This window comes from Varroa jacobsoni, unplaced genomic scaffold (assembly GCF_002532875.2).
Source record: "Varroa jacobsoni isolate VJ856 unplaced genomic scaffold, vjacob_1.0 scaffold_386, whole genome shotgun sequence".
NCBI classification, from domain to species: Eukaryota; Metazoa; Arthropoda; class Arachnida; order Mesostigmata; family Varroidae; genus Varroa; species Varroa jacobsoni.
Window position 1 is genome coordinate 302,219 of NW_019213288.1, and position 27,733 is coordinate 329,951.

Genomic DNA, 27,733 nt, shown 5'->3' on the forward strand with positions numbered 1-27,733 from the left:
TCGATTCATTCTTAATCTTTTTTTTTAGTCTGTTTTTATGCTTGCGATTGCCCCTTCCGCTGATACATACGCCGATGTCTAGCCACTAACGTGGCAACCCACATTGGCAAAGATTCTGACGCTACTATCAGAGCTATTCTAAACGTTCTTCTTCTGGCCACAACTTATCTCAGAAATTCTTGCTTGTCTGGCTGTGCCCCGTCGATGTGTGCCAGGACGATCGGAGTTGCCTTTCTACAGTGGAACGCGGAGTCGTTGACCCAGTTTGAGCAATGCTTTGATATCGCTTCTGTTTTCTCTGGCGCAGAGGACGGCAGCGGCGAAGACAAGGCTCCGCTTAGATCGTTCTGCAGGCGAAACCTCGATGTTCGTCAACACTGGCTGCTGGATTATACGCGTAGAGCGTGGGACGCGGAAAGGGGGCGCTGCTGGCATTGCAGGAAGTAACCAATTTCCTCGCTGTTTGCTCTACCTCCATGACTCGGAGCCTCCGACCACGCACCGTAGCATTCGAAGCGTAATAGTGTGGCTGAGCCTATATCACACGATACCACCCAGCTGGCCAACCATTCTGATCCGGTACAGAACATACAGGCATGGTGAGCCAATTTGTGGAACAGTGGTGGCGCTAGTACTACATTGAATATTCGCCGGCCTACGTCACAGTTTGATGGATACCGAACCAGCCGGGTCCCTGTTCAATCTTTCAGCTGCTCTTTTTCCTTCTCTCGTTTGCTCTTCTTCTTTACCTCTGTTAGTGCTGTTTGCCACGGACCCGACAGAAGACTGCGACCAACCATCCACGGTTTCGCGGTATCGAGAGGAAGGTAAGCCGTACGGCGTCCAATGACGGTAGCTGTAATAGGCCGTAGCATCTACTTCATTTCACAGTACAATATATGCCAGTATTCGTGGTTAAAGCCAAAAACGGTAATGGCTAAAAATATTATATCAAATGTTGTGCAACGTACATATATAGCCTAAACTAACACTTCAGTTGATGTGCGTAGCCATCTTGAAGAAGGATTCCCATCTTCAAGTGTGTACACATTGGCGATTTCCGACTAAAGCTTTTTATGATGATATTACGGGGGAATGTTGTTTTAAATGATGTTACATTTTATTTTATAGCAGTATTACTTCGAGGTTGAAGTACGTAGATGAAAAACTGACGTCACAGAACTGGGAGTGTGCAAACTGGATACTTACCCTTAGCTATGAAACATGCTATGCCAATGCAGAGCCGGTCAGTGATCTTTGATGTTCATCTTGCTTTCATCGACTTATGCTGGAGCAAATGCCAATAGTTGTATTTCTATAGCCTCCCCGCAGATATTTTTCTCGACCCTTCGCTTACCCCCGCCATCGCTTTCAGTGCTGGCCGGATTTCGCTAAACCGCGTTCTTTTCTGGGAATCGGTTCGTTCTGATAACGCCGATGCAAGATATTCCCCAGACGCCGCCATCGCAGGCACAGCAGCTCTGCTTTCGCCTCCACTGCCACAGCTTTTGTCGGCCACACCTCGCTTGTCTTCCGCTGTCCGTTGGCTGGCCTGTTGAATATCAATACGCGCTGGAGTTGTACCGGCGATGGAAAGGAGCGTGGCGAGCGGCAAGAAGGGCCCAACGGTCATGCAAGGGACCAGCCTGGAATTGAGCGAGGCAGCAGTAAAAGGGGGTAAGCCAGAGGGGCGTGCTGTACAGATAGATACGTGCCGCGAGCGAGCGGCCTTCGTCCTTTTGGCCTTTTCGATTTCTCAGCCTGCTAGGACCTACGCCTTTCTGCTGGTTGCTTCCTGCAACCCAGATTTGACAGTGCCACCGGGCCCTCTTTCTTTCTCTTTTCTATATGGCTCATAGTGACTGCGTGGGCGTGCAGGCGAGGCTCATAGCCTCAGCTGGTCGCGGCCATCATTCGATTCGCTCTGTCTTTTCATAGTCGTCTCAAGCCGTACTCTCCTAGCCGCCTCGTTGACGAACGTCAAAACCTGAATCTGCGATTTCGTGTGGTTGCAGCATCACCGACCGCGGCCGTTGCCGCCTAATTCGCGTGAGTTTGGCCACGTCACAGCACTGACTGGTTCTCTTTTTGCGCGTTTGCTGACCCCCCGCTATTTTGGCTGGCTCACTCGCCAGCTGCTGTCACGCCACCGTAGCCGTTCTTCGGTGCCACTATATGAAGCTGGTGCATATGCAGATATCGTAGTTTCCTTCTTGCAGTCAGCGTCGACTACAACGACGACCTTTAATACGTCGTGTGTTCTGTCTGCTTGCCCTCTTTTCTGGCTCTGCCGACCTCGCCCGACGCCTAGTTCACGCTCAGTTGAGCTGTCCATACGCATCACATCCGTCGTTACGCCACGTCGTTGTTATCGTCGCCAGCGTCCCCTGGCGTGGGCATATCCACTCGTAGCACGCGCACAGCTTTATAATTGTGATCAACTCATAATAGCAGCCTCGTCGAACCAATAGCAGCAGGCTAACGGGATAGATACTTAAACCGAGACCTAAGATCAAACCAAGGCCTCGCCCGTGCTGTATTGTAAGTTGTTGTACATAGCGGGCTGGAGGCAAATAAAAGGGTAGACAATATCTATGTAGGGGTGCCAGCAGTTGAGTAGTTAGCTTCTAGCGAACCGAGCAGCATTAAGAAGTTCACAGACAAACGCACCCGTACCGCAGTACCGACCGGTATTGAACAGCGGCTGTTCCTTTCCTTCGTCGATAGTGCAAGCACCGTTGCACCGTTGCAGAAGCAGCAGCTGTTTTATAATTAATCACGTTCTATAATTGTTGTCTGTGGTGTAGAGTAGAGGAAGAGAAAAGTTGTATGATGGTTACCAGCGTTTTGCACAGACGGCCACATTCAGTTACTCCCACATATTGGAAAGCAGTGACGTTCTTATCCCGGGCTGCATGAACAGGCGGAGGGCTCAATACGTAGTGCGAGAATGACAACGATTGCACCTTACGTCCCACTGGAGCCAAGACTACATTTGAATTTCCTTCGTACGTGCGAGCACGGATCACCAGAAAATGCTATTGTCACCGTTACTATACTGGGTGTTAGGCATAATATCGGTCTCAAATTAATTGCCCGTCAGAGTACGTCAACGGAGACAGACAGGCGTTGACCAAGATGGACAAATCGAGTCAACTGAAGTAGCCGGTAAGCGAAGACGAAATAGCTACGAGCTACGACATAGCTAAAGTTCAATTTCTGCGTGGAACTGCAGACGCGAATTGCACAATGATTAGAACAGGTACATTTTATGCACACATTCTGCTGCGTATATACGCGTATGTATATTGAATGTGAAAGGTACAGTAACTAAATGTAACTTGGTTTGGTGACATTAGCTGCGATTAGTATAGTGTTTCTAGAACGGGTAGCTAGGAGTTAGGACTCCCTTTAAAAGAACTTTTAATTCTGTATCGCATTCATTGTCGCTTTGGGGGATGCTATTGGCGTCGACTCGTTGTTACTGTTGTTTCTAGTGTTACCAATTCTGTTTGTGGGACGGGACGAGTGGGTCTGTGGGTGCCGACTCAATTGTCCCGTCCGTCGGCATCCTGACACCAAAGCTAAGTCCGATTTCTCTGGACGGCGCAATTCGACTTGGTTGCGCCCTTCTGCCCATTCGTCTCCGAGTTGTGATGCAAGAAACGAACTAGTTTTACTACCTTGAGAGCCAATTGGCTAATGTGCGATTCCTGTACGCTGCCCGATTCTTGCTGCCCCCCAGTCGCTGCTTGCGGAAGAGGCAGCACCAGAAGTTACTGCTCCTCGCCGACAAAAGGAAGCTGCTGTGGGGAGGACGCACATGGGAACGGATGGTTGCCAAAAGCCAAGCATGACAGACAGACCGACGGAGAAAGAGAGAGAGCGATGGTGATGGAGGCAAACGGGGTAGGACCATAAAAGGAAGAAGGGGCATTGGCTGGCTGTGTTAGAATTTTTTCGTCGTCACTGTTCTCTGCAAGACGCCAATGCTGTCGATAGTGGTAATGTCGTTGTCGTCGTTGTTACTACTGATGTTGCTGCTGTTCTACAAAAATAATCGTTGCTACCGCAATCGTTGCTAGTAGCGGTAGTCATGTGGTGGTAATATTCGTTTGTACGTTCGTTTATGGAACAAATTACCCGCTTGCAGTTCCCTTACGGTCGATGTTGTTGGTATTACCACTTGACATTGTACTTGCTAACTCGCTGTAGTTCCGTCACTGTGTTATCGTGGGTGTGTACGTGGATGGATGTTTGTGTGAAGTTGTTTTAAACAGAAATGTTGGGCAAACATTTACGCTGGTATTTATATTGCTATTCCTGCCGGTAACGCTACTGCTACTGCTAGTTCTTCATGCCATTCATGCAGACCTGTCAGTGGATAAAGCTGAACGGCATGCATACATAAGCTCTTGGGCAAAAACGAAGGTTCGTCGACTTTGTTACGTATCTCTCGGCTATAAGTCGCAACTGCTATACTTATATTATTCTACAGTCGACAACATTCTATTCTGTCTTATACATGAAAGCGTGCCAATAAAGCACGGCGTTATCTTCATTATAATTCATCAGAAGTTCGCGATTGCCTACCTTTGTTTGCCACTCGTCCCGAATATTTGGGGCTTCTGCGCGCCACTCTAATAATGTGTCGACGTAAAAATAGAATTTCCTTTGGGAGTGGAATCTCTTCGTACGTCTCGTTCGCCGCATTCGATATACCTGCACGTTAGTACGGACCAGCGATAATACAAAATACTGGACTGTATTACGAAAACGATACTGACGCCTTATGGGGATGACGGGGCGCTAGCTAAACACATAACGGACAGTGAGTTCGTGATTGGTACGGCCTTGAGTTGATTTATTTACGAATGAAATTCTCACCGGGCAGTCGAAGTTATATGGACACATTTCGCAAACTTATCATTGCCTTACTGCCTCACTGCAAAACAATACGCTTCGGTTTCTCTCACCTATGTGTGCACTATTTCCCATGTTCCATCATGAAGTCGGACGCGTATTGAAACACCTGAAGCATCTTCAAATGCCTGCTTGCTATGTATCATTTTGCGATACTAACGAAATAGAATCGGCAACTAATGGTAAAACATCTCATAATGGCGGAACATTACTATCACCATTACTAGCTGGGGCCGCAACGGCGTCGGCATAACCAGAAATCCCGCCCACATAGCCATTTAAGCATTGCGTTATTAACACGCTTAACAATGGCAGCCTATCCGAAACGAACGAGCCCATCATTGGCGCCAGTTTGGGCGCGAACGACGGCTATACTTCATCCGTTGACACGAACATATAGCAAAAAAGAGTGAGTAACATCTATGAAGCTGAAGAACTTAGCTGAACCATTGTTCAGCCAACTGAAAGTTAGCCAAGGACTGCTCTCAGGGTGGCGTCCACCAGCCATTCAACAGCTTATAGACCGTCCGTTATTGTTCTGTCGCCCGCCTGCTGTCCTACTCTGACAGCTCTGAGGACCTTTTCGTTCCTGTCCCATAATCATAATTATAGCAATAAATATGAAAAAAGTAAACAGAGAGGAGGGGGGAGCATACAAAAAGGTAAAGCTGATGTAAATAGTAAATGACGCAGTCGTGAAGTGTAGCAACAGCACCAAGCGAGAGACGGACCGACAAGGATAATAAGAGAGAAAAAGCAACAGCAGGCAAGAATTAGCGTAAAAACGATCAGAATTCGGATCGCGCCTGCTACCAGCGGCTCAGGCTTATGCCAGGTACCCGCCCTTGTAGCCTCTATTGCCCATGCACCGGCATGCTAGCTTTAGCAAGGTCTCAGCTATATAAGCTTAATATAGACATCTTCTTCTCCACTGCACGCTAGCTTCCGAGTTGCACAGAGAATAGCTCAGTTCGCAGCCGTAGAACTGCATACACGTCGTAAAGCAACATGTATATTAAGGAAGTACCTTCATACTAGCGTTGCACCTATGGGCTTCTGTTCTTTGCCACTACTGGTGTTGCTACTAGAAGCCTCTGCATAGACAGTCCTTTCTTTATGTATGCCATTGTTGATAATATCGGTCAAGCTGGTCTGAGATTGGCAGAAGCAGAATAGAAAAATAATAGGTAAAATGTGTGCTTGCTTGCGCCTATGCGGCCGTCGGGGCATACATGTTTGTAACAAAGCTAAATGTACGGATTTACACAAGCTATTGCTGGCGCTACTGCTTTTACAGCTGCTGCTTGTGCTGCCGCCTCTTGTTAGGTAACTACTATCCTGTGCTTTATTTGTCGCTTGCTAGCATAGGGCTTTCTTAGTGTTCGTTTGGTAGAGCCCAAGCCGATAGATGTAGGTCTCCCCTTCGCACCTCATGCCTCTGTTATCCTTGCTGCTCCCAGAGGAGTCGCACCCGCTGCTACCGTTGCTGCAGGCGTATGGCAGAGAAGAACAGGTAAGATTACGAACATTAATTATTTTAACCTCCGTTCCGTCGGCCGCTGCTACTGCTGCTATCGCCAGCTTTTTTTCTTGCCAGGTCCTAGCTACCGCCGTCGTTCGTAGAGCAGACACAGTGGCTGGTAGGACATGTTGGTTGCGGTGAAGTGAGCTGTACACCGATCGCTGTTGGCGACGGTAGAAAATTATAATGGAAGCCGAAACAGACCACTTGGGCAGTCGGTCGTCGATTTTATCAACCGACCCCAATATCTGCCCCTCTCTTTCATTTCCTACTCCCTTTTGAGGAAGAAATGGTGACTAGCTACAGTGACTCAGCAGATCGACATCGCGAACAACTGTGGAATATCTATCATAGATGTAGACAAAATCGCTCTACAATCACTTCACTGGCTATTTGTCTGCGCACCTGCTGTGTAGCTACTCTGTAGGTGTACGCGTCATGGAAATAAATATCTGATCTAGCGCTTCTTAAATGGGATGGAAGAAAGAAGAGGCGATGCGGTATGTGTATCTGGCAGACATTCATTTAGGAGTCATGGGAAGGACAACAGTGTACCTACACGATAGTACAGAAGCAAAATTGAGTGATATACCATACAGAATATGCTGACTGTTGGCTTGACACAATTAAGCGCAAATCTTATTAGGCGCTTGCTAACATATAATAAGGAGCAGACATTATACAGTTTTAGCTTTTTGCTGCTCCAGGTTTATTATAGGAGCCTACCTTGCTGTAATAAATGTTTCACTAAAACTACCAAATTATTTACTTATAACAGTCTAATAAGCTAAAAATATTCTGACTGTTAGCCAAGGGCTATTTAAATATACATCGATTACCGTGAATAGCCCTAGAATAAGATAATGAAGAGAAGCCGTTGCAGTGCTTCTACGAACATCAGTTAACACAATTCACTTACTGCCGGATCATTTATCCCTGAAGCACCGTAAACGATAATTATTACTGTCAAAATAGGTACTAATGATTTATATATTAGAGTAAATCGTCCTTGCTATTTATGGTGTGTGCATGTTTGAGCGAGAAAAGAGCTATCCTTGTCTTAACTTAAGCAGGTACGTACAAGATGTATATGTACACATTGCTGTCCCTTTCAACTACTTATTGTCAAACAATTACAGAGCACCTGTACAGAAATACCCACGATCTTATCTAAGTAGACAAACGTCTGGCCAAAGCTTGATTCTATTCTCTTTCCCTTTTTTCATTGCAACTCCGAGTTTGATCTGGTGCGCGCACAAAGAGAGCAGTACGTTAACATTTATAGCCGCTTATCTATGCGGTCGGGACGCGTGGCGGCCGGCCGGGGGCCACGGAATGAAGGGTGTTAGTAATGGACATTCGTCGATGGAGTAATGGGAGCCGTGTTTGACGGGAACAGCAGTTTAGCTGCAGCAAAGTTCACTGCGGCAAGTTGACGGCCGTCTAGGAGCCGAGGAACTCCACTACTAAAATGTAACGGGGACTCTGCTGCCGAGAAAGGCTTTGAGGCAGGACATTAGAAAGGCTCTAATGCATATAGCCCATAAATTTAGTTAGCGTAGCGAACCGTTCAGGCAGTTCGTGGCCTTCCAAGAGCGAGAATTGCTGTAGATCCTCCTAGCTGCTTTCTCTCTCTCTCTCTCTCTCTCTCTCTCTCTCTCTCTCGGTTTCAATAGTAAGAGATAGTTCAGCCGTAGTTGCTCGGTACTTTTCCTGCTTTGTCTCGCCCCCATTCTCCGCTTACACTCTGATTCGGCTCATAGGAACTCTACGACTACTTCTATTACCACTAGCCCTACTAATAAAAGTTCGTAACTGCGCGCTCTATTATAACGGCACCTAATATTGCTTGACAGCTATGCCATGTTCGGTTAGTTGCTAGCTTCATCTACCTACAGCCAATACCATCTTGACGCACGTATAGTATGGCAGTTTGGTTGAGTTTTAGTGTGCAAAGAGCACTGGAGATGAGCGGCTGCGCTAAAAGCTGTCGCCTCCCAGCTGGCTAGCATTAGCGGTGCAACAGTGTTGAAGCTTACCGTGCTTCCATCCGGATCGTTCGTACGTTCCGTCCCTCCCTTTACAAACTCCTTTGTACATCTACTCCTGGGGTTTAGCCGCTCGCTCGCACCCTTCGTTTTTGCCCCATGTTCCGATTGGCAATTAACGTGACAGGAGCTGTTTATACAGCTACTGTTATACCTCCTGCTATGGCTTCTGCTGGCACGACTGCTGTCGTTGTTGCTACGGCGATTTGATGGACCTGCTGATGCCGTTACTGGCGTCACTGTCTCCGCTGCCATGCGTTGCCATTGTTGTTGGTGAGTTTACTTTCTCTTTTTCTGTTCCTCGAAGGGGTGCAAGTAGTTCTGTGTATGGAGAGATGAAACAGTTAGGTGATGCTGCGACTAGCGGCCGACGCACTGTGCAGCTACGTTGGATTATGATGTTCGGCTGAGGCCGTTACTTGCAGCTGCCGGCGAGGACGGCGTACCTCCAAACAGGGTTGGTCGGCGCGACACGCAGAAGGTGAGTGAGGGCAGATTTGTACGGTAGCAACAGTGGACCCATGTGAGCCGGCATGTACCATTGCCATTACTCATCTATGGAAATCTCGCTACCTTACTGGAGGAACCTGCTCCTTTTGACTATCTAGAAAGAGAAGGAATTCGGTCACAGGTGATGGCATTAAAAGAAACAAAGTTTTGTAGAGTCAATGGACCAGCAGCACCGACAACAGCAACCATAACAACAACGATAGTAGTAGGTACAACAGCCCCCGACGTATCCATAACAATAGCAGCGGCAAACGACTGCGACAAAGGGAACTTCTTCAGTAGGTTTGCTGGATAGGTTGGTGAGTGCTTAGCTTGCGCCTTCGTTTCAAACCTAAAGAGGCAGCGAAGGAACAACTCATGGAACTTCGCGCGACGCTGAGTTTCTAGCGGCTATCTTTGCTATTTCGCTCGGCTGTGCGACGGAGTGAAGCTTCTTCGCGCCCTCGGCGACAGGGCGATCATAGGAATGCCGTTGCTGCTGGAATGCCTGTAAGATTGTCTCTGTGCCATTGCAACATCATGACCATGATGGGGGTTCCAGTAATGATAGTAGTAGAGGAGCAGAAAGAAAGGTGGCAATAAGTCGAAGCGCACTCTTACCTTCTGCCTACCGGCAGAAAATACAGCGCCAAAAAGAAGGAGAAGGAGTAAGTATGTAGCGGGGCTACGGCATCCTCCAAAAAATAAGTGAACATTCTCAACTTCACTACCAATAGCAAATCAGACAAGGACCCATAAGTTCAATGGTAAAAACAGCGACTGGCTCTCGCTGGTACCGAAAAAAAAAAAGAACCGAAGGCGAGTCCACGAGCGACTAAAGCCAAAGTGTCTAACGTACAGGAAAGAACAAGCGATGCCGAACGTATAGTATTTTTGCCACTATCGTGATTATTCGTCGTTACTGTTGCAGAAATACAAGGGCAGCAAAGTAGGAGCGGGTTCAAGGCACTTAAGTGAATGAGCAGGAATCTACAGGGGAGTGGAGACATTCCGCGTTCTTGGTAAGGTGACTCACGCACCAGTAGATACCCACGCACACATCCCAACCAAATCACGCACTCACATGGGACTCTTGTTCGATGCTTAATAGCAACAAAAAGCAGCAACCTCCGGAACGCTACCCCGAACGATAAAAAAAAGCCCTGGGATTCGTCTTCTAACAACTCGATCTCCTTCGCAGAGTATCCCCCCAATCCCAACTAGTATTTTCATGGATAGCTGCATGAAACATAGCTAGCTGGACTTGCGAGATCAAATGCCAAGGTAATCAAAGCATGATGCTATCACTCCATATAGATGGCCCTCTTTGATGTAGCAGCTGATTCGATTGTCGCCATTATATGAATTAGATCAACATTCATTTTGTAAAAATTCGTACTTCCTAGAATAATTTGAAGGACGTGATTTGATGAAATAGTTAGCTAAAAAAAACACCAACAGTAGAAGAATGAGTAGTCTAACATGTGCCTTTATCTTGCCTACGCGATAGTAACTCGTTATTTATCCCTAACCTGGTAGACACGACTGCCCCTGTTCGATGACGCGACATTACAGCGTACGCTGGCTAAGAATCCTGACTGGCCGTTCTTGTTTGCCTCGAAAGTTAAGAATCTGTTTGCAGAAGTCTACAACTTGTTTTACTTTTTTAGAAATGCGAATCACTCGTATTGATCTGACTGTCCTGAGTCTTCCTAGTGACGCTGGTATGCTCTAAGAGCGGATAGTAACATCAATGACAATGACCCAAGGGTAACGCTAAATGTACCGCCACTTCTCTAGGAAGAGTTGGTGTTAACGACTCTGAAGAAAAGCCCTCGAAGAACCAAGTTATGGGAACCCTCATGGCGAGGACGAAGACGAGGGCTCACAAAATTGTGGGACGATGGTGGGCCCTTCCGGAGGCGGGAAGAAGCAGCAGCACAAGCAGAAACGCGAATATGCACGGCGAGCCACGTCAGGGAAGGCTGGATAAGAGTGTTAGTTTGGGTTCTTTCTCTATCTGTGCCAGCTCATAATACCGGCGGGAGCCACCTAGAGAGTGGCGTGGTGGAGGTGCTGTTCTCTTCTGTGGTGATGGTTCTGTCATGGGTGACGCCCGATGTGCATAGCCATGAAGAAAGGGGCCGAGAGCGGGAACAAGCTATGTCTAAGAGTGAACGGGAGAACAGATAGGTGGGGGATGCACACGGATGAAAGTGAAGACGAACAAGGAGGAAGACAGAAGGAAAACAGAGGTTGGTTTGAGCCGACGGCTAGAACGAGGAAAAGCCACTGCCTAGATGAAGGAGCATCGAACGAGACGAGCAAAAGGCCAAGTAGTCTACGGGGTGTCTGCGGATGGCAGTGGAGATGATGGATGAAGCGAGGTTAGGCTTGGCCTAAGAACCCCCATCAATCCACTTTTGCTTTCGCCCGCCCTCCGAGAGCTTGGCCCGAGACGGGGGTGGGGAAATAACCACGCCCTGTCCTTTGGCCTCGTTATATGCCTATGCGGCCCGTGCTAACGGTACGGCAAAGGCGGGCCCAATAGTGCTACCTAGAGAGTTCTTTAAGACGACATAGTGTCCCATCGAACGTCCACACATACTTCTCGTATGATTTTCATAAGAAGCCGAGGGAGGCCAGCCAATGGATGCACAATGGCAAACGAACGCAAACGAGGTCGTGTCCTATTTGTTTCTCTCGAAGAACGTCTCCCTACTGTCGTGTCCCTTGGCACTCGATGAAACACTCCCACCAGTTCTACAACTACGTGTACCATCGCTCGTGGATAACTGCTTGGATGGCTAAACGACTGGCTAGCACGCTTGAGCCTCACTGGCGAGCTCGATTCTCTAAGCGGACTTGTGCTGAAAGACAACAAGCAGTTGAGCGAATTTGGCGTACAGTTCAGGCCATTTTGATCGATGGCAGTCGCACGCGCCCTCGTCGTGACGAATCGAACCGCTCAATCTCACCTCTGCTTCTCAGCCGTCATTGCTCTCTCTCTCTCTCTCTCTCTCTCTCTCTCTCTCTCCGTCTCCTCGACAATAAAACCATCGTTTCCGCTGGGGAAACACTCTGAAATTGCGCCTGCCTGCGCTTGCTTTTCGTTTCCAGTTTGCTCGCCGCCCGTACGTTATGCATGCCCCATAGCAGGCATTTCCTGTCCCACCCTATCGAAGCTAGCGAGTTCGTACAACGTGGAATAGTCCACGCGCACGTTCACAGCCGCCACCTACCCTTAGTCTGTACCTCCCAAATCACGATCTCGAATCTGTAGCGTTAAGCGATCTGACACTTTAATCTCAACCAACTATCGAAGTCAGCCAGCCACCGATTGCACCAACATGAGCAAAAAACCCGCCCATGTCGTTTGCACGGCCATGCCATTTCGAATCACATCAGCTTGTTAACGAACTGTACGACGTTATGTGTGCAGGGCATACGGCGCATGTCATTTAAACTAAGACATTGCTGTTGTGTTTTAGCTATAGTCATACCCCGTTGTTGTGTGATAGCCGAAACAGACATGGGGGAGCAGCAAACCGCAACAGCTCTAGCAGGCTGCTGCCTCCGCCACCCTGTCTGCTGCTCCCGAAAGCGTAAATTTAAAATACATATTTCTACTTGGTTTGAGTTGAACGCGAACGCCAGCAGATCCGTTAGATACAGATCAGTGATTTCTTTGGTTCGATTGGTACAGGCCACCGTCCATACAGGACTCGCCTTTGTTTGTAGATCCCCAACACTTTGTTATCTCGTACCTCTACGGAGCGCATCAGGCCATTATAAATGCTACTTTCATATTTGATGCTCTACATGTGTACGATATTAGATGATAAAATCATTATTTTTCAGACAGATTTCATTATTGTCAGACAACAAACGGTTGTTTCGACCCTCGGTGGAACTCAGATAAGCAGACCACGTAAGTCGGAAGAACGGAGAATATTTGTGTTATCAAGTAATGTCCAGTATGTTTATTGAAAAGCGTCTATGATAAAATGGGTACAATATGTTCCTGTCCATAATCTCAGTAGCCACTCACTGTTTTTACTACAAGCCAAACGAACGTACTATTTATTGCAGTATCAGTAATAATTTGCCTAACATCTTAATTGTCATCGCCTCCAAAATGGTGGTGCATCTAAAAATTGTGGCTGAGGGTTAAGATAAAGTTCACCTTGCTAGTAAGTCCAATTGCACAAGGGTAAGCCCTTTCATCTCCGAAAAAAAAAGGGAAAGCGGAAATTAAGCCCGGGTCACGCTGTTCGTTCAAACCTGCCCTTAAAAAACTGTCAAGACAATTGTAAGTCAACATCGGTTTCCTCTATAGGAACACGCCCGGCTGACTCGAGTCCCACACGTTGCGTATGTTCGTTGACTTGAGTTTACTAAGTAGGCAAAAATATTGCTTTCTTTGAAATTATGTGCTGTTTAGTCACTTCGTTTACTACACAAGATCACGCATTGGCAACATGTAAGAGGCGTTACGAATTTTGCATAACTCCTATAAGTCGGCTTCTGGCCATCAGTTCTACGTTCGGCTTGGTGGGGCAAACACAAAGAACGTGTAACTCTGAAGGCATATTATATTTTAAGCATGGCATTAAGACCACTAACTTCCACGCTCAAATAAATTTAAAGAAAAAATTATATGAAATCAAGTCATTTCCGCTGTTAAGGAGCGTAAGGAGGTTTGCTTCGTAGTAATAAAACAGTGTCTCCGATACGCCGTGAGACACAGAATCCGTAAACGACCTAATGAACTAATTCATTCGTAGCATTGACAACCACACAGTAATTAACTGCTACACTGAGGTAGGTGCCAGACAGTCGGTACGATGGCAAGCAATGTGACCTAGCAGGATAGACAATAGACCAATCTTTGCTGCATCGCTAAAGTTTTTCTTTTTTCTTTTTCTATAATTATCTTTACTAATTCTGCTTAATAATGAAATATTTAATTTGTTCGTTCGCTTTATACCCATTGCGTTGATCTCACCTTGTGTTCGTTCAAGGCGTTTATTTGTACCATAACGCATCGTATCAACAACTACTACTTTCGTTGGTAGACAGCGTAGTTCTTTCCAATGACGAAAGAGACAGGGAAGAAAATGCAATAGTAATAATAATTACAATGATAAAACTAGACCATTCAACGAATTATAGCGACAGCGACAACGAGGACGCGGCAGTCGCGGGCGTCAGCGATCCTGACAGCGAATCGACAGAACTTTATTGTATAGCTTAATACTTAGCACGGACCGTAGACGAAAGGATCAATAGTAAACGAGTGAATGTAGTATGTGCACCCACGTCATCGACGGTATCATATGTTTCAACTGTCAAACACATCTGTTCCAAAAGAGTGTCACGAAAGTGGGTGGGTGGATAAACGGGCGAGCGAGAGATAGAACTTGCTTGCTGGGTGGCTAGCCAATTCCCGACCCATCCAGATATCAGGCTGATCGGCCCGACAGAGGCGCTCCTCACTGCTGTCTGATGATACAATACTTCATTATGGCGGGCGTACACCCAACCCCGTCCTCGCTACACAGCCACTTATAATACACACACAAAAACATTGGGGAATACATACGCTGGCGTTATCATGGGGTCATGAACGTTTATATATATATATATATAACATCGAGTGAGAAAAAGAAAAGGTACACACAATGGCGGTGATATGGAGCTTATCAAACAATGGTTTAGAGAAGGAGTCGAATTTACAATAACTGTATGCCGATGGGATGCATAGGGCGATGGTAACGACAACAGCAGCGCATACGATATCAAATGAGAGCTTTAATCGAATAATTACATGGTTTTTTTCTGCCATAGTTTACTTCGAGCGGGGTTGCTTAGCGTTGCTACTATGTTAGAGACAGCAGCACAAAAAAATGTTTATATTTGACTTTTTTTTACCAACCAAGACTAAATGTAGTTGCATGTTATCTTCGCAGGTTAGTACGTGCACTCTGCATCAAGTGGGCAAGCGTGCGCATTTAGCTCAGCTGTATGATCAACTTGTGTTAACAGAGAATCGAGCAAACGGTTGTACCCCCTAAGGGAGCTTTATAGGACATACTATCTCATTGCGCATGCATGAACTTCTCAAGACGAAGACGTAACTAAACATGAACATGGAGGTTGTCGCGTAGGTGATTCACATGATGCAGAAAAGCATTAAGCAGCGAAAGATACTTAAGGATCCAGTTATTGACAGAAGGTACGATGTTCGTGCGGCGCCACCTGCTGAGCCGCCCGTTCAGTGTTATGAGAAATTTTGTCTCAGGCCGACCTTTTCTTGTTCTTCGAAAGAAGCTGATCGGGCGCCTTAACTGAAACAGAATTGCCCAGTTAGGTCACCTTGATTGGATATGAAATGCAAAATGACCTTATTTAAATCCACGAACATTTGCATTTCTCTTCGGATTAATAACATAACGTTGTGCTCGCATTATAATATTCCTTGTTACAGTAGCGGAAACAGGGGTCTTTTAGTTCGCCTGCAGTTGATTGGCACATTCACACAGGTGCCTATTCATGTATCATGAACGAACAAGTGGCGGCCGGCTGCTTAGGTTTGCTGCCTTGCCAACTAAGTACCATAGTAAGGCTTTGGTATGTTGTGAAAGCAATTTAACGCTTCTCTCTGTAGGTGCTCTAGGGACGCATTGTTGGAGCGTCTGCGTTAGCCTCGGATGGCGGCAGCCACCATGGCTGCTGACGATACCATGGTGGTAGAATACAACCGCTCTGATGAAGGTCGAGACGAGATCATCCTACCTCTGACCTCTGATCCCGCTCGTGTAGGACCTCAGTGAAAACGAAGCAGGCAGGAACTTAGGGGTGATGGCGCAGGAAGCAGACCAATAGCTCGAAACCCTGACGAGAGACGGGAAACGAGACAGTACAGCGCTTGAGTCGACTATGAATCGACTTCGCTCGAGCTGGCCTGGTCGTCAAATCGTCCAAGCCCGTCCATCCGACGGGAGTACGGGCTTCAGCGTCTCAGACGGAACGTCAGAGTTGGCTTTAGTGGCTGAGGCAGTGGCGCGGCTGCAGCCGTGTTGGCTAATTGGCCGGAGCCCTCTGGGAATAGAGAGAGATGGGGGAAGGGGCGACGATATAGGAATAGGAAGATGTGAAACGACGAGGGAGTGACTGAGAAAGGTCGTTGCGGGTAGTTGCTGCTGCTACAGCCGTACGTAGCAACGAGCGAGGGGCCGCTAACCAGGTCGTTCATATCAGCCTGCGAGCCTGCCGACGAACTGACAGGGCAGCTAGCCCAGTTGACCTTACAGGGGTGGAGGCACGCCGGGAGACGAGCAGGCCAGTATTCTGGTCTGCGCTTCTATTGTAAGCGGACAGCTAGCCGCTGACTCATCCAGATACCAGACGTCTAATAGGGTTAGCCTGGGTGACGGTTATTGTTTCTATCCATCCAACAATAATCGAGTGACGTCAGAAGGGACACAAGATAATAACTTAGCTTTTTACTATAGCGAAAAGACAGACAGAAGACTAGACATCTATACGAGTATAAGTAAAGAAGCTGTACTATCAGGGCTATTTGGGTGGATTTGATAGGGTAAGGGAATATAAAGCTTAACCATTTCATGAAACGAGCGCTCGTCGTCATCAACGATGAATTAAAATGGGTGGAAGAGAATACATTGAAAAGCAAATTATGGTGATTTGAAAAAGGAGCTTTGTAACAGAACGACACTTCGTCTGTAGGTTGTTCTTGAAACCTTATCATTTTGAAGTGAATACACATACTCCGAATAATGTAATAAGCCCTGGCGAGCTCTTGGGTAACCGTACAGTACGTCTTGATGAACTACATAGTTACCAAGATTTTACAAAGGGGGTCCATCAGGTATGTCCTATGAGCTAGCTAAACTATGAGCTTCTTATCACTCTCTACAATTTCGACGCTTACTGTTTGAGATAGCCAACCAATTTACCACTAAATGCTCAAGTGCTCCGTAAAGTCTATGTCGATATTGTGAGAGCCATTGATAAATGAAAATTAAGTTTTACCGTAATGCCGCTTTACGAACAAGCATATTCGACTAATTAACATCTATTATTTATCACTGCTTTGCCAGTACCTCGTGAATACAATGTAGATGACACCGAAAAGGCGTGAGCGTTTGCATATGTGGAGTATTGGCCTGCCTAGTCAGCCACCCGTACATTCATAAAAGTAGCATACGTCCATAGACCAGCAGAAGACCAAGAAACAAACTATACCGGTGTGCATATGCACACAGATGGGATTTTGTACGAAAATCACTTTTGTTAATCCTAGGATACTCTACATTCTTGCTAGATAGATGGAGGGGTAGCGGTTTGCCCAGAATCGTCAGCAGCAGATACCGTGCAGTTCAGTCGACTCAAAAGAAACGCAGCCATGCCTGTTCGTATGGTACACTAACAGCTATCGATACGCTACTTTCAAGTTAATTGATTGTGCTCCAAACGTCAGCCTATCGAGGATCGGTAGCTGGGGCTAGATGGGTCGCAGGACGTGGTTTACCCACACTTCGCGAACTGTTTCAAGGATAGCTCGTATTGGTGCCACCACGACCACTCCGTATCGCCAGATCGTTGTAGCAGTCAAGCGTGGCTTGTCTGCTTGGTACAATCGTCAACCCGTGTGGTTCGACCTATTTGTTCCTTGCTGTACTGTGTACTGCCTCCATAGTTGGCCGCCGAATCTAACTGCGTGTTATAGATGCATGCAGCGGTCGCCATTGAATAATACGTCAAATACAAGAACGAAAACGACTGAGACCTCGCTTTATTGGGGTCGAAGTCTTATCGTATCGACTGACAAAAAGTCAGGCAGATACAATATAAGAGAGAGGAAAAGAAAACAACTCCTTGTAAGACACAAAGTTTCAAAGAGCAATACCACAATTGGCTAAAAGCTACTGATTGGAGCCCAGCGTAGCCCTACTGAAGCTACATACATATATATGTAGGTTCAGTAACTTCGTCGACAGGCGGATATTTATTGATTCGGTCGTGATGAGGAACGGATAAGTTAACCTATTTGCGTAAGTGAAATCTGGAAGAGAAAAGGTCGGAAGGTTTACTGAATCCCACAGTATCTACGAAGAGCAAGAAGTTAACAGCCGTGCCTCCGCAGACATGAGACGTAATGAAATGTATTGATCATCCAGGTCCTATTAGTGTACGTAGCATTGTGCGAAACACTAAGTGAAAATAACGTTTATTTGCAAGCAACAGTAACGGTAACAAAGCAGTATTGCATATTATAGTATAGATGCATTCTGCCACTAACAGTCAAACCTTAAGCCTAGATGAAGGTAGTAAAAGGCAAACCCTGAAATTGAATTCTTTTATCACTGATCCAACTAAATGTTTGCTTTGCAGGTTCCTATTTTGCTCTATCATAATGTCAAAATACGGTCGCGATAATGAACTTGATACTTCCTATATAATTGTAGGAACATAGGTAGAGTCATTGTTGCATAAATTGAAAAATATTCTGGCAACGTAGATGATCAGCGAATACTTACTATTCTCTCACACTTGAGCTGTGTAATGCTCTGTATGTGTTCGATTGAATAATCCTGTTGGAATGAAGCCGAGTAGCGTGTCTGAGGCTACTAGAGAAAAGGTAGCAGGGGCAAAGGTAATTGATTTTTAAACCAACCCCACCTGGGTTCCTATTACGCCGAACTCCTTGTGAGGTCCCTTGAACGACCCAAAACCCCCAACCAGTTCGACGCTGCTTTTGGCTCGTTGTCGGAGAACTTCGTTTCTTTTTCGCCTTACCATGTTAGATTACCTGGGCCCCATCCCCTTTGCTGTCGGCCGTCTTTCCAACCGTCCATTTTGCGCAATTGTATATATATATATATATATATATATATATAGTCTCCAGAACGAGGACGCGGCGGCTGTCTTCCTAAATAGGTTCGCGTCTTTGACCCTGTGGGCCGTTGCTAACGCCACTGGGCCCGCCATCAGTACCGTCGACCTGGTACTCAGGTGCTTCCGGAGACAGACACTTCGCTACCTTTGAAGTGAGGAGAACCACTACCTAACCAGCGTTCGTTTCGTCCCGTCCGACTCGTCCATCTCATCTTAAGATCCAAAGTGCTTCACGTATGTAGAGTCTAAGACGATGGGGCTTTAAGCAAATCGGTAGGTGTTAGGAGAACGCTATGGAGAACGGTCCTTCCCTTGTGTAATGTGAAGCTAGGACAAGTCTCGGACTATGCTGAAGAGTGGCGAGCTGCTGAGAGACCAGGACAACTCTCGTCCCTCAAATGTGAAAAGAACCACCGCACAAGGCAGCGACCACATGTGTGTTTCGAGTGCAGCTGACAGCACCGAAAGCCGAGAAGCGCTCAGATCGGTGGATGAGAGAGAGAGAGAGAGATAAAGGAACGGAGAGGAGTAAGAGGCAGCGGACGTAAAGAATCTCTCTCTGTCCTTCTTCCTCTGTATTTCGATGCTTGCGAAGGAGGAGGCGGAGCAGACGAAGACCATGGGGCTCTAGGACTAGGAAACAGCCAGACGTCGCCTGGCTGGCGATGACAGAAGCTACAAATAATTACGATTATTATATTTAATGAATAGGCGACTCAATCGTAATCCGAGCAGATTTGCTTTGAGTGCACGACGGGACCGCGATAGGCGGAGTAAACCGCCAACCGGGAGGTTGGCGTTTGCGATCGTGCTTCAAATGCGCTAGCTTATATGGTACTAGCTATACAGCACGATTTTGTAATGGGGCTCGTGGTACGGGAAGTAGGATAGAGGCGTGGGCGCTAAGACTAGGATTAGATCTCGAGGGGGACAAGGAACGAACCCCAGAGAAGCACGGAAATGTGAGGACAAGCTGAGCAAACGGGAAGAGCTGTTCCTTCTCGGACAGCAGGCCAGTACGGGATAAGTAGTAGGGTGCAGTGGAGCGAGGGTGGCCGTGGCTGCTCGGTGGACACAACGGCCCACTGCCTCGCTAGAGAAGACTGTCCTCGAGATATATTGCAACAGTCCAAAGTTGTCCCACTGTTGTCAAGCCCCTTGTTTTTCAGGGGCTATTTTGTGGTAGTTCGTTAGGTGTTCGTGCTTTCTTCGAACTTAGCGAACACTACTACCACTCAATGCGAAAAAAGAAGAATCTCAGTTCCTGTCTACAACCAGGAATGGACAAACAGCTGAGTGCCAACCTTCTTGTACTGAAAAACATAGTCGTAGTTTATATCCGTATACGTAATATAGAATATAGACTTTATCGAAAAGCCGAGGGTAGTCAGGACAAGCGTGCGCGCAAGGAGGTCAACACGGGAAGGGTTAGGAAGCATCTCCACGACGTAATGTTGCAAAGAACAGATCTTGCATGAGTGTGTGCCGATTAAATGGAGCGGAGACAGTTTTGCGTCAGCCAGCTACAGTCGACCAAGCGGCTCACGTCCCAAATGCTTCGAGTTCGTGAAGAAAGTTATTTCTAGATTCGTAATACTGAAAGAGGCGGGGCGAGAAAACAAATATTCAATACACATCCTAGGTCAAGTTGACAATCCGTCCCGCTGAAGTCAGTGGTTGCGACAGCGTCCTTGTCGAGGGGACGTTTCTCCACTATATATTCTCATGACAGTTCTTGTTGATGACGTGCCACTGTTAGGTTGCCGACCTCTTGCGAGAGGCGATTCGTAAACTTCTTTATCTTTTTCTCGATAGCTATTGAGCTACCGTAGCCCGTTCATATTCTTATTCCAGATATGCTTTTTTAGCGCCCCGGTGGTGGAGCTACATTGAGCAGAACTTGCTTTTAAGTCAAGCCTGTTTCTCTGCTTGAAGGATCGGCGTCATGGCGGAGCAGCTACAGTGCGGTGGCTGGGTAGCCGAGTCGTAAAAGTCCGCTCAGTCTTAGGTGAACGGGACAGAAGCCCATTCTTTTGCGACAAAAACATACGTGTACTACGCATGCAGAGATAAACACACAGGCGTATTGTTCTCCACGTCTTGCTGCTTCCTCGCCTTCTACTACTCTTTTTGCCTTGAGTTCTTGGTCAGTGAACCGAACGAATTATACGTCGCAATGGGCAGCTCTGCCTCCGATAGTCAGTCCCTATCGCTAGCAGTGCAAGATGCCATACTCTCTCTTGCACTAACACCACATGAATCATGAATTATGTACCATCCCTTACCGGATGCCCGGACGACACCTTAGGTTTTCTTCTGCATTCGCCCTCCTCCATTGCCATTATTGCCGGTCTCTGACAACTGGCCGGTCCAGCTAGCAGTACTTGTCGGCTGCCCTAGGTTCCTATTCGGTTTAGAACACGTACCGAGGACCAAGTGATTCTTTTTCTCTCTCTTCCCGTTTGCCTCTCGATTAACGTTGAACACAATAGGGCAGTTTGACATCCTTTGCGCGATACGGCGTCCATCGTTTCCTCCAAGGGCTTCGCTGCTTCCACACAGCCCTGTTACAGAACAGCCTTGTCCTAATTTGAACAATTGTGACGACTTATTAAGGGTTGTTCATTAACAACTAACCGCTAGATGTATCTACTAGATGATGGGTTACTTTTCCACACACATAGACATACACGGGTGATCGTGAAATACATTACTACGCGTACACGCCTGATCTTAAATCTAATGGATATACGTCTTTGCTCTGGTGATTTTTCAAAGCCTAATATTAATAGAAAGACGCCTCGTTACCAATTTTATTGGCAAAGGTCACTCACGCCGCTTCATAGCTCAGGCGCTTCCAGTTTTATCGTCAATTGCTTTTATTCGAAACTTTGAGCACTAAACAATCAACAACAAGGCAGGCTGATACATAGATAGATGGACAGGTGGCGGAACACGAATCGCCTTCAAGTAGCCCTATCAAAACATGAAATTCTGCTGGAAAACTGCCGTTTAGAAAGGCTCTATTGTCTCAATATGTTGGCATATCCGTGTGCTGTTGGCAATACAGCAGTTTTATTAGCATACGAACACTATTCTAAAATGTTTCGAGGCGCACTCAAGCGTAACTCACACGGAATATCATACCCAGCGTTATCGACTATCTACTGAGCTGATCCCACGGTTCTCTTATCGTTTATAAGTAGCCAACCGTACTGTAATTGATTACTAACGGATAATACGTGTATTTAGTGAGCTTTGTTGGCACCGACTTTAGATATGTTCCTTTGATCAGAACATTTGGCAAACAATGCTACATACATCCTAGTAGAAACTAACGTCAACTATAACAGCCGCTGATATCAGTTGATGTCAATATAAACAGTATTGAATAAGGTTTCGGGACGTGTCTTAAAAGGAACGACTGAATGTCAGTTGAGAGAACAGCTACGAGCAAGAACTAATATTAATGAAGCTCTGCCAGGCAATACTGAGAGAACTAAAACCAATCTTGAGTGAACACGAAGGTAGAATTTGTTTAAGGGTTTTTAGCGTAATTTTTGAGACTCGAAGGAAGCTGTCGTTCAGAGCGCACTCCATATTGGGATTTGAAATTTTTCTCTATGATTTCTCGCGCTACCAACAAGTGTTGGCGATCGATAAATCTGAGGTTTCAGGGAAGTGAATATTGAAGCCGAAAAGGGACAACTTTGTACAGCAATAATAGGTTACGTACGTTAAGAAATATCTCTTAATACGCTGGACTAGTTACAAGACCCGATACAGGATAACAGCCAGCTGCTGAAGTGTGCAGCGCATCATATTTTCCCAATTCGGATTTCTTTGGATTTCCAGGGTTAGCGTGACACAAGTGTTTGTATCACGTTAACCTCGGAACCCTCTCTTCAAAGGTAATTATTCAAGGTAAAAGTTTATTATTTCCATTATATGTACATTCAAAGTCCACTTTTCTAGAACTCCCCCTTGACCGCCGTAGCTTGACGCGTTGGGTCGGCAATTCAAGCGCCTTTCATCGATCAAGTTAAATTCTACTTGCGTTTTTCCTAACACAATACCTATGTGCGAATCTGCCTGCTGTCTGAGTTCCCTGTTCAGTCGGAGCTGTTCAGTCTGCATTCGTCTGGAAGACGTCGACTGCTTTGTAGCTCAAGCTTGTCCTAAAGAAGTATGCAAAATTCAGGCAAAATGCAGCCATCTTGCTCATTCGTGATGTAGAAAAGGAATAAGCTAGGACTATTGATGTTGGCCGCCGTGGCTGTCTGGCTGGTGGGCTGGTGTCGACGGAAGGCGAGGAACGTGTCGGCCAAGGCTAGTAAGGTCCTTCTGCCGTTGTCTGGATCGCATATTACTACGCCGAGTTCTGCAGGTACTTGGGAGCATAGCTTCGTTTAGTAACGGTAGCAGTAGGAAACTAGCCGTCAATAAGGACGAAGGGAACGACGCAGTCAAGGGATCGGTCCGATCTATGCCGTCACTTTGCTAGATCGCTAGAGGCTTGCAACAGCTGGGACAGCGGCTAACAGATCAATGGCAAGTACCAGCAATTCCACCGGTACAGTCAGTTGGGTCTTTGGGGGAAGCCTGGCAGATAGAGACCGTTGCGCAGGCGTATCGTAGAATACCAGGATCGCAACTCTGCTCAACGATGCTATCTACGTATGAGTTTTACTTTCTCCGTAAGCGATCCAGAGATAAAACAAAAATATAAAATAGGGTAGAAGAGCTAAGTAGAGTACAGAGGAAGACTGCTTTTTAACGTTGTTTCTAGCCCTCTCTCGTACTTGTAACGACCTGCGCGCGAATAGGCAAACATCTCTTGGCTATAATAATATGTCTCCAACGTAGAGGAACATACAAGGTGAATGAATGCCAGTGCATAGCGAAAGATACGGCGCAACTTCATTAATTGTACTTATTAATATTATTGAAAATGCTCGTCGTTTAATCGATGCTAACGGTCGTCATTGTCATCAGCTTAGTTGTTATTAAGTTGTCTAATGTAGACGATTATTTTTTGTTGCGACCCTTCGATCGCGATTTTATTTTCTAGTTATCATCTTTTTATCTGAAATTATAGAATTCGACAGTTTACATTCCTTAATTATATATTTTATACCGTAACAGTTCGTCGCAGATGTTTCGAAATGTCTTACATTCACTCATCAGCATTAAACACCAGACACTGAACCTTGGTAAGGCGCATATTATCGTGCGATCCTTACATTTTTTAATGTTACAGCGGACGATTTTGCATTTCGTCGCTCATGTGCCAATAGCCCATTATGTTGTTATGTCCTCTACCAAAGGTCCTTCAAGCTAAGTGGCGAGTCTAGCGAAGGAGTTCCACCCGTTTCTTACGGAGTACATCTCTTGTCTAAAAATGGAGATCGTTACTCCACAAAAAGCGAACTACATGCTACTGCTCCAAGGAACTGCTTATCGGTTACTTGGTAACTACTCGTTTGCTGTTATCATATAGAAGGTCATAAGGAAATATCAGAATAGTGTTACTATCATGACGGTTTCATGTAGCATCAACACGTATATGTGTATTCATTTGTGTACGTTTGCGTTCGAAATGGCGCGCATTGAAAACTGTGGCGCTGCCAAGTTTCTCTTTTGCTTTCCACACGTATGTACTACCCCGAATCAACAAAGGACTCTATATATGTACAGCAAGAGAAGCGCTGTGCAGGCGACGACGTCAGGAGTGCTGGGAAAACAGTTACTTTTACTGGTATTTGTTTTGTTTTGTGCATCGTTGTGCGCCTTTAGCTGCCGCTGCCGCTGCCTTCTCTTCCTCAGCACACCTCGGGATGAGTGGCCTTTTGCGTTCACCAGCTTCGTTTCTTTTCGCCCTGTTGTCTCATTCCTCCTCCATCTTCCACTAGCATCCCACGTCTCAGAATCCGTTGTTCTCTTTTCCACCAAAAGCTCGCGAAGTGGTTCTCAGTGACGTCACGTGGAGGTGGGGACGGACGACGACAAAGACATATGGATGACGGCCCCTCGAGAAAAGTTCAGTTCCGAGACGAGAAGACAGGCAAAGTCGGTAACTCTAACTCCACAGGACGAACAGCGAGAGGAACGTCAGACAAAAGACAGCAAGGAAGCATAAACCGTAGCTGAAGAGAACTGAACGAACGGATGCGAACAGCGAAACTGGAGAGTGCTCCCACTCTGTGACTTTCGATTGAATGTCACGAAGTAATGATGCGCGGAGGATCTAAGTAGGACCAGTTGGCGGTGGAAAACCGACGTCTCGCTTCTGCGGCTGACTATTCCCATTTGTCCCCTGACCGCTCCCGAATGGACCTCAATCGTCTCTCGTTCAAACCAAAGGCACTCCATTTCTCTCCCTGCTACTCTCTGCTACTACTGGCTACCTCTTTTTTTGTTTCGCCATTTCTCTGTCTTTGTCGCGGCTGTAGATTCCCCCTTTTTCACAATCCCACCGAGAACGAAGACGGCAGCAAATGCGGCAATGCCAGTACGGCCTAGTAGAAGTAGTACAGGTACTAGAAGCCTGTAGCCAGCACGTGTACTACTACTAGGCGTGGTAGTAACGACAATTACTACCCTAAATAACATATACTTCTACCCCAAGCAATCACTGCCCCCACACTTTGAGAGGACATCCTGCTATATCTGCGTCTCGTCTGCATTCAAGCTTACGAGTCGACGAATTCTGTTGGGCAACTACTTTGCCAGCGATGGGATCGCTGCGCAACGTTTACTCGCGAAAATGGGTGCGGCAGTTTTTCCTGTCTAGCCGCTATGTTAGTGCTTCCGGCAAGAGTAGAGTCAGGACTGCAGCGGCAGCCGTCTGAAGTCACTCGGGTCGACTGTTCTAATTGCAGACATCCATCTGCTGCCGGTAGCAGAGAGCTGCTACTGTGAGTATTCCCTGCGAAAGTGGTCCTCTGTATGCTTGCATGTTTATGGAAACAAAAGCGAGAGAAAGCGGAAGCGAGAGAGCGAGAGAAGAGAAGAGCGGTTGTACGTGCCGGCTGGCATGCAACTGAGACAAATGACTAAACGAAACGAGCGACTCAGACCCAGTCGGGGGGTGAACGTATATGCATGCAACACAGCGGTGGATGATGCTGCTCTGTGCCGTTGGTTTTTGCTGGGAGCTGAAGTTGGACGTTCCGGGCCAACAACCTTCAAAAAAGAAACTGGACAGAAACAAGCGCTTACACGAGTCCCGTGAAGCCCACGCCATGCACTGGATCGAGTCCTCGAGTTTACCAGAGACGCCAAAAACGAAGCCAGCGGCCAGTAGAGAGGCTGAACAGGAACAGAAACTTGAGGAGCTGACCAAGCGTCTTGCCGCTTACATTTCGGAAACATTCACTGACCCGTTCGGGATGAGCGGAACGGCGGCGGCATATGTCGTCCGCTTCTAACTGCGTTTTTCTTAGGCTATCCACAAATGCGATGATATTGCGTGTGTGTCACGGTCCTTTCACGATACACTGCAGTTGCGGATATTCGATCCCTGACAAACTTTGATCCATGAGGAAGCACGAAGGTTGTTTGCAAGTTTTTAATAGTTTTCCCCGTTTCATCGTTACTCCGGTAACCTCAAGCCACTGGGGCACGTTTAGTATAGCTGTCCGGCTTAAACTTTAGTTAAAACTACTCTAAGCACGACACTTCAGCAAGACATAGAGTGAAGGAGAGATAGAGGCCGAAGACAATCAGTGAATGCAGCGATTATTGCGTCCTCGTACACGCAGCCCCCTTGCAAAACATAATTAAATGCCCTTATCCCTTATGGGTTTGACGGTCAGTGAAGCAGTTCCAGGGAAAGCCCAAAGCGATGTTGGCGACTAATACTGTTCCGCTTGCACAGCACATACAAGGGGCTGTTACCCGTCATTTTTTTTTGCCAGCTCGTATCACTTTTCCGCTGCTGCTTGCATTCTTAGTGAAGCGAGTGTGTCGTTTCACTTGGCAATTAAAAAGGTGTATTTGCCGTCGTTCGTTAATTGGCCGTGTAGAAACGTAGGGAAAGAACGCTACTTGCATAACACAATATACTTTATTAGTACTATTATTATTAATTTAATTAAATACTCATATTGATAATTCAATATAAGGTTACGGAGTTTTTTTTTTTAATTAATATAGTCATAATGGTACAGTTAATCATCTTCTTATATGCCTGTTTTTCCTGTCGTCGTGTTTCAGGGAATGTTTTATCAGCCTGAGTAGCTCCAAAAAAGTGAGTATTTCAAACGGTTATTTGTTTTAGTTTTTGTAGGGCAGTTTTCTCAAAGACCACACATATATATATATATAAAGATAGCACGCTGCAGGTGTAAAAGGTGAAGACATTTCAGCTGGAGTAGCAAGCGCAGAAGTTTCACTTGTTGCACCGTTTTCGGTGCACTGTTCACTAAATTGTATTAATTGAAGACGTGCATCTTGTGCTACTCGAGTAGAATCTCGCCCATCATCTCACCTTGATTCGAAAGATCTCTTACGAGTAGTGCTTGGGGCGTTGCTAGAAGTAGTTGAAGCAGTCCAGGAAAAAAATAGAAGCGAAATAGCTGTTTGTTGGCAGAACAGCAAAGGCGGCACGCGCAGCTGCTCCACTGATGACGCAGACGGCTGGAGCGCTTCAACGACCGTGGCAAGCTTACTTCACTTGTGAACCAGGGTCGCCGTCGATGCTTTTGCTGGGTGCCGTTACTGTGGTAGCTTCCGTTAGTCGCTCCCTGTCATCGGATAGGAGGTTCAACCTTCCGCTCCACTTAGAGGCATTACGGGCCTTTTTAGGGATTAGAGCCGCCGTTGC

General features: G+C 46.5%; 1 protein-coding gene across 5 annotated transcripts in view; it reads left to right on the top strand.

Moving 5' to 3' along the window:
* The window catches only part of LOC111259934 (protein O-mannosyl-transferase TMTC3), a 187,676-nt gene that overhangs the window by 62,678 nt on the left and 97,265 nt on the right, over positions 1-27,733 (top strand). For 4 of the 5 annotated variants that reach the window (XM_022832333.2, XM_086968089.1, XM_086968088.1 and 1 more), the window contains one exon: positions 27,124-27,157. In XM_022832333.2, the coding sequence (XP_022688068.1) occupies positions 27,124-27,157 (34 nt within the window). Of the gene's footprint in view, positions 1-4,200; positions 4,238-27,123; positions 27,158-27,733 lie in introns of those variants that run through there. The other variant, XM_022832339.2, reaches the window with a different exon arrangement.